The sequence below is a fragment of the Mandrillus leucophaeus genome, unplaced genomic scaffold (genome assembly GCF_000951045.1).
Source record: "Mandrillus leucophaeus isolate KB7577 unplaced genomic scaffold, Mleu.le_1.0 Scaffold208, whole genome shotgun sequence".
NCBI classification, from domain to species: domain Eukaryota; kingdom Metazoa; phylum Chordata; class Mammalia; order Primates; family Cercopithecidae; genus Mandrillus; species Mandrillus leucophaeus.
Genome location: NW_012102121.1, coordinates 523895 through 531537, shown reverse-complemented (window position 1 = coordinate 531537; position 7643 = coordinate 523895). Strand labels below are relative to the sequence as shown.

Sequence of the window (7643 nt, the reverse complement as noted above, 5' to 3'; positions counted from 1 at the left end):
GGGCGCGGTGGCTTACGCCTGTAATCCCAGCAGTTCGGGAGGCCAAGGCGGACAGATCACGAGGTCAGGAGTCCGAGATCATCCTGGCTAACATGGTGAAACCCCGGCTCTACTAAAAATACAAAAGAAAAAAAAATTAGCTGGGTGTGGTGGCGAGCGCCTATAGTCCTTGCTACACAGGAGGCTGAGGCAGGAGAATGGCATGAACCCGGAAGGCGGAGCTTGCAGTGAGCCGAGATCCTGCCACTGCACTCCACCCTGGGTGACACTGCGAGACTCCATGTCAAAAAAAAAAAAAAAAGTGTTTTCCGGTCCCGCCCCCTCCACACCCGCCTTCGCCCCTCCCCCACCTTTATTCAGTTTCCGGTAGAGGCTGGTAGGGTAAGGGAGCTCAGTAAGTCACTTCCGGGCGACTGTTGTTTTATTTCCGGTCTGTGGGACCCGGCTGCGATTTGCTGCTGAGGGCAGTAGCTACCATCACTGCTGCCGCCATCATGTCGGACACGGACAGCGAGGAGGATTCGGCTGGAGGCGGCCCATTTTCTTTAGCGGGTATCCTTTTCGGCAACATCAGTGGAGCGGGGCAGCTGGAGGGGGAGAGCGTCTTGGATGATGAGTGTAGGAAGCACTTAGCAGGCTTGGGGGCTTTGGGGCTGGGCAGCCTGATCACGGAACTTACGGCAAATGAAGAATTGACCGGGACTGCCGGTGCCGTGGTAAATGATGAAGGGTGGATTAGGAGTACAGAAGAAGCTATGGACTATTCAGACATCAACGAGATGGCAGAAGATGAAAGCCGAAAATACCAGCAGACGATAGGGAGCTTGCAGCCCCTTCGCCACTCAGATTATGATGAAGATGACTATGATGCTAATTGCGAAGACAGTGATTGCAAGTTGATGCCTCCTCCACCTCCACCCCCGGGACCAATGAAGAAGGATAAGGACCAGGATGCTATTACCTGTGTGTCTGAAAATGGCGAAGGCATCATCTTGCCCTCCATCATTGCCCCTTCCTTTTTGGCCTCAGAGAAAGTGGTCTTCAGTAGTTACTCTGACTCAGAATCTGAGATGGGACCTCAGGAAGCAACACAGGCAGAATCTGAGGATGGAAAGCTGACCCTTCCGTTAACTGGGATTATGCAGCATGATGCCACCAAGCTGTTGCCAAGTGTCACAGAACTTTTTCCAGAATTTCGACCTGGAAAGGTGTTACGCTTCCTACGTCTTTTTGGACCAGGGAAGAATGTCCCATCTGTTTGGCGGAGTGCTCGGAGAAAGAGGAAGAAGCATCATGAGCTGATACAGGAAGAGCAGATCCAGGAGGTGGAATGCTCAGTAGAATCAGAAGTCAGCCAGAAGTCTTTGTGGAACTATGACTCTGCTCCACGACCACCTCCAGAGCAGTGTCTCTCCGATGATGAAATCACGATGATGGTTCCTGTGGAGTCCAAATTTTCCCAATCAACTGGAGATGTAGATAAAGTGACAGATACCAAACCAAGAGTGGCTGAGTGGCGTTATGGGCCTGCCCAACTGTGGTATGATATGCTGGGTGTCTCTGAAGATGGCAGTGGGTTTGACTATGGCTTCAAACTGAGAAAAACAGAGCATGAACCTGTGACAAAATCTAGAATGATAGAGAAATTTAGGAAACTTGAGGAAAGCAATGGCACTGATCTTCTGGCTGATGAAAACTTCCTGATGGTGACACAGCTGCATTGGGAGGATAATATCATCTGGGATGGGGAGGATGTCAAACACAAAGGGACAAAACCTCAGCGTGCAAGCCTGGCAGGCTGGCTGCCTTCTAGCATGACTAGGAATGCGATGGCTTACAATGTTCAGCAAGGTTTTGCAGCCACTCTGGATGATGACAAACCTTGGTACTCTATTTTTCCCATTGACAATGAGGATCTGGTGTATGGACGCTGGGAGGACAATATCATTTGGGATGCTCAGGCCATGCCCCGGCTTTTGGAACCTCCTGTTTTGACACTTGATCCCAATGATGAGAACCTCATTTTGGAAATTCCTGATGAGAAGGAGGAGGCCACCTCTAACTCCCCCTCCAAGGAGAGTAAGAGGGAATCATCTCTGAAGAAGAGTCGAATTCTCTTGGGGAAAACAGGAGTCATCAAGGAGGAACCACAGCAGAACATGTCTCAGCCAGAAGTGAAAGATCCATGGAATCTCTCTAGTGATGAGTATTATTACCCCAAGCAACAGGGTCTTCGAGGCACCTTTGGAGGGAATATTATCCAGCATTCAATTCCTGCTGTGGAATTATGGCAACCCTTCTTTCCCACCCACATGGGGCCCATCAAAATCCGGCAGTTCCATCGCCCACCTCTAAAAAAGTACTCATTCGGTGCACTCTCTCAGCCAGGTCCCCATTCAGTCCAACCTTTGCTAAAGCACATCAAAAAAAAGGCCAAGATGAGAGAACAAGAGAGGCAAGCTTCAGGTGGTGGAGAGTTGTTTTTTATGCGCACACCTCAGGATCTCACAGGCAAAGATGGAGATCTTATTCTTGCAGAATATAGTGAGGAAAATGGACCCTTAATGATGCAGGTTGGCATGGCAACCAAGATAAAGAACTATTATAAACGGAAACCTGGAAAAGATCCTGGAGCACCAGATTGTAAATATGGGGAAACTGTTTACTGCCATACATCTCCTTTCCTGGGCTCTCTCCATCCTGGCCAATTACTGCAGGCATTTGAGAACAACCTTTTTCGTGCTCCAATTTATCTTCATAAGATGCCAGAAACTGATTTCTTGATCATTCGGACAAGACAGGGTTACTATATTCGGGAATTAGTGGATATTTTTGTGGTTGGCCAGCAGTGTCCCTTGTTTGAAGTTCCTGGGCCTAACTCCAAAAGGGCCAATACGCATATTCGAGACTTTCTACAGGTTTTTATTTACCGCCTTTTCTGGAAGAGTAAAGATCGGCCACGGAGGATACGAATGGAAGATATAAAAAAAGCCTTTCCTTCCCATTCAGAAAGCAGCATCCGGAAGAGGCTAAAGCTCTGCGCTGACTTCAAACGCACAGGGATGGATTCAAACTGGTGGGTGCTTAAGTCTGATTTTCGTTTACCAACGGAAGAAGAGATCAGAGCTATGGTATCACCAGAGCAGTGCTGTGCTTATTATAGTATGATAGCTGCAGAGCAACGACTGAAGGATGCTGGCTATGGTGAGAAATCCTTTTTTGCTCCAGAAGAAGAAAATGAGGAAGATTTCCAGATGAAGATTGATGATGAAGTTCACACTGCTCCTTGGAACACCACAAGGGCCTTCATTGCTGCCATGAAGGGCAAGTGTCTCCTAGAGGTGACTGGGGTGGCAGATCCCACAGGGTGTGGTGAAGGATTCTCCTATGTGAAGATTCCAAATAAACCAACACAGCAGAAGGATGATAAAGAGCCGCAGGCAGTGAAGAAGACAGTGACAGGAACAGATGCAGACCTTCGTCGCCTTTCCCTGAAAAATGCCAAACAACTTCTACGTAAATTTGGTGTGCCAGAGGAAGAGATTAAAAAGTTGTCCCGCTGGGAAGTGATTGATGTGGTGCGCACAATGTCAACAGAACAGGCTCGTTCTGGAGAGGGGCCCATGAGTAAATTTGCCCGTGGATCAAGGTTTTCTGTGGCTGAGCATCAAGAGCGTTACAAAGAGGAATGTCAGCGCATCTTTGACCTACAGAACAAGGTTCTGTCATCAACTGAAGTCTTATCAAGTGACACAGACAGCAGCTCAGCTGAAGATAGTGACTTTGAAGAAATGGAAAAGAACATTGAGAACATGTTGCAGAACAAGAAAACCAGCTCTCAGCTGTCACGTGAATGGGAGGAGCAGGAGCGGAAGGAACTACAGCGAATGCTACTGGCAGCAGGCTCAGCAGCATCAGGAAACAATCACAGAGATGATGACACAGCTTCCGTGACAAGCCTTAACTCTTCTGCCCCTGGACACTGTCTCAAGATTTATCGCACATTTCGAGATGAAGAGGGGAAAGAGTATGTTCGCTGTGAGACAGTCCGAAAACCAGCTGTCATTGATGCCTATGTACGCATACGGACTACAAAAGATGAGGAATTCATTCAAAAATTTGCCCTTTTTGATGAACAACATCGGGAAGAGATGCGAAAGGAGCGGCGGAGGATTCAAGAGCAACTGAGGCGGCTTAAGCGGAACCAGGAAAAGGAGAAACTTAGGGGTCCTCCTGAGAAGAAGCCCAAGAAAGTGAAGGAGCGTCCTGACCTAAAACTGAAATGTGGGGCATGTGGTGCCATTGGACACATGAGGACTAACAAATTCTGCCCCCTCTATTATCAAACAAATGTGCCACCTTCCAACCCTGTTGCCATGACAGAAGAGCAGGAGGAGGAGTTGGAAAAGACAGTCATTCATAATGATAATGAAGAACTTATCAAGGTTGAAGGGACCAAAATTGTCTTGGGGAAACAGCTAATTGAGAATGCGGATGAGGTTCGCAGAAAATCTCTGGTTCTCAAGTTTCCTAAACAGCAGCTTCCTCCAAAGAAGAAACGGCGAGTTGGAACCACTGTTCATTGTGACTATTTGAATAGACCTCATAAGTCCATCCACCGACGCCGCACAGACCCTATGGTGACGCTGTCATCCATCTTGGAGTCTATCATCAATGACATGAGAGATCTTCCAAATACATACCCTTTCCACACTCCAGTCAATGCAAAGGTTGTAAAGGACTACTACAAAATCATCACTCGGCCAATGGACCTACAAACACTCCGTGAAAATGTGCGTAAACGCCTCTACCCATCTCGGGAAGAGTTCAGAGAGCATCTGGAGCTAATTGTGAAAAACAGTGCAACCTACAATGGTCCAAAACACTCACTGACTCAGATCTCTCAATCCATGCTGGATCTCTGTGATGAAAAACTCAGAGAGAAAGGAGACAAATTAGCTCGCTTAGAGAAAGCTATCAACCCCTTGCTGGATGATGATGACCAAGTGGCATTTTCTTTCATTCTGGACAACATTGTCACCCAGAAAATGATGGCAGTTCCAGATTCTTGGCCATTTCATCACCCAGTTAATAAGAAGTTTGTTCCAGATTATTACAAAGTGATTGTCAATCCGGTGGATTTAGAGACCATACATAAGAACATCTCCAAGCACAAGTATCAGAGTCGGGAGAGTTTTCTAGATGATGTAAACCTTATTCTGGCCAACAGTGTTAAGTATAATGGACCTGAGAGTCAGTATACTAAGACTGCCCAGGAGATTGTGAACGTCTGTTACCAGACGTTGACTGAGTATGATGAGCAGTTGACTCAACTTGAGAAGGATATTTGTACAGCTAAAGAAGCAGCTTTGGAGGAAGCAGAATTAGAAAGCCTGGACCCAATGACCCCAGGGCCCTATACACCTCCGCCTCCTGATTTGTATGATACCAACACATGCCTCAGTATGTCTCGAGATACCTCTGTATTTCAAGATGAGAGCAATATGTCTGTCTTGGATATTCCCACTGCCACTCCAGAAAAGCAGATGTGCCAGGGCCGAGGTAGGCTGGGCGAGGAGGACTCTGATGTAGATATTGAAGGGTATGATGATGATGAGGCGGATGGGAAACCTAAGTCTCCCGCCCCAGAAGGTGAAGATGGAGATGGTGATCTTGCAGATGAAGAGGAAGGAACTGTACAACAGCCTCAAGCCAGTGTCCTGTATGAGGATTTGCTTATGTCTGAAGGAGAAGATGATGAGGAAGATGCTGGGAGTGATGAAGAAGGAGACAATTCTTTCTCTGCCATCCAGCTGAGTGAAAGTGGAAGTGACTCTGATGTGGATCTGGTGGAATAAAACCCAAACAACCCCACATGCTTCAGCATGCTTCAGGAGAACACAAGGATGGGCATGGAAAATGAAGAAAGCATGATGTCCTATGAGGGAGACAGTGGGGAGGCTTCCTACAGTTTGGAGGATAGCAACATCAGTTATGGGAGCTATGAGGAGCCTGATCCCAAGTCGAACACCCAAGACACAAGCTTCAGCAGCATCAGAAATTTCCAGCTGGGCATGGTGGCTCACACCTGTAATCTCAGCACTCTGGGAGGCCAAGGTGGGCGGATCACCTGAGGTCAGAAGTTCGAGACCAGCTTGGCCAACATGGCAAAACCTCATCTCTATTAAAAATACGAAATTTAGCCAGGCGTGGTGGTGCATGCCTGTAATCCCAGCTACTCGGGAGGCTAAGGCAGGAGAATCACTGGAACCCGGGAGGCAGAGGTTGCAGTGAGTGGAGATCATGCCACTGTACTCCAGCCTGGGCGAAAGAGTGAGATTCCATCTCAAAAAAAAAAAAAAAATTCCAAGCATGGTATCATCTCACTTTTTTAATTTACAGGCTGGAACAGATAAGAGCCTTCCTGCTGGGATGGAGACTTGGGTTCTAGTGGACTCTGCTACACTTAAACCTATGTGACAAACTGCCCATTATTTTATTATTTAATTATGCAATGCCTAGTTCCTAAATGGGTTTGAGGCAAATTACCGTAAACTTTGAAACAGCCTATATGTCAGAAATGATAATGTTGCCATCTAAATGTTTTCTGTCCCTCCCGCCTCAGGGGAAATGGTAGGAAAATGGTAAGTTTCTTAGGGCAATGACTGTGTCTTGTGTTTCTGTTCATGCTTAGGATATGGTTCTGTGCATAGTAGGTACTCAGTAAATGTTCCTAGAATCATAAAACCCTCAACAGATATGTTACTGAGCATCTGCTTTTCATGATAAGCACTCTATCAGATCCTTGGGATGCAAAGGTAAATAAGACAAATCCCTGTTACCCAAAGAGCTCACCATCGAGTTGGGGAAGGGGAAGTGGAATTCAAAACATGTTAATAAACCATTATAGTACTGTGAGATAAATGCAATTAAGAAGCTTGCTGTAAAGTATAGGGGAAATAGAGGAGTAATCATGTCTGAAAAGTCAGGGAAGTCTTCCTAGAGATAATTTGCGAGCTGATTGTTTTAGAATTAGTAGAAGTTTGCCAGATGGAAAAGTCCAGGCAAAGTGTAACATGAATGGGAAAGGCCACAGTCTAGAAATGGCAGAATGTGTTTCTAGTTTGTTTGTTTGTAACTGCCGTGTTCCAGGAAGGATTTAGGATGGTTTATATTCCAGTCCTTTAATGCTGGAATGGCTAGTGATGAGACTGAAAGATGGGCAGGAAGTATATCATCACAAGCTTTGTGTTTGATGTTAATGTGTATGATTTTTATATTATGGGAAATAAGCTCTTAGAGGAGTGATGTAATCAGGTTTGTGTTTTAGAAATCTGTGTAATGTGTGAATGAAGAAAGAAATTGAAGAATCATATATAACAGATACATGTGATTCCATTTTTGTAAGACACAGAACCATGTGTGTTTATTTATATGTGTTTTTATATATACTTGTGCATGCAAAGGTAAAAGTCTGAAAGGATATCCGCTAACTGTTCACAATGATAACCCCCCAGGAATGGGATTGGAGGGGAGGGGGCTTCTGTGTTTGTTATGTATACTGGGTGGGATATTGTGCTTTTATTTCTGTATTGTTTGAATTTTTTAACAAGTATGTATTATTTTTGTAATACATTTTTTTA

The 7643-nt window shown here is 45.8% G+C and overlaps 1 protein-coding gene across 1 annotated transcript; it reads left to right on the top strand.

Annotated features, from left to right (window-relative positions):
- Window positions 1–347: 347 nt before the first annotated feature.
- Window positions 348–6561, top strand: TAF1L (TAF1 RNA polymerase II, TATA box binding protein (TBP)-associated factor, 210kDa-like). Its single transcript, XM_011979990.1, has one exon. The coding sequence runs from the start codon at window positions 495–497 to the stop codon at window positions 5856–5858; it is 5364 nt and encodes a 1787-aa protein (XP_011835380.1). The 5' UTR covers window positions 348–494; the 3' UTR covers window positions 5859–6561.
- The last annotated feature ends 1082 nt before the right edge of the window (window positions 6562–7643 follow it).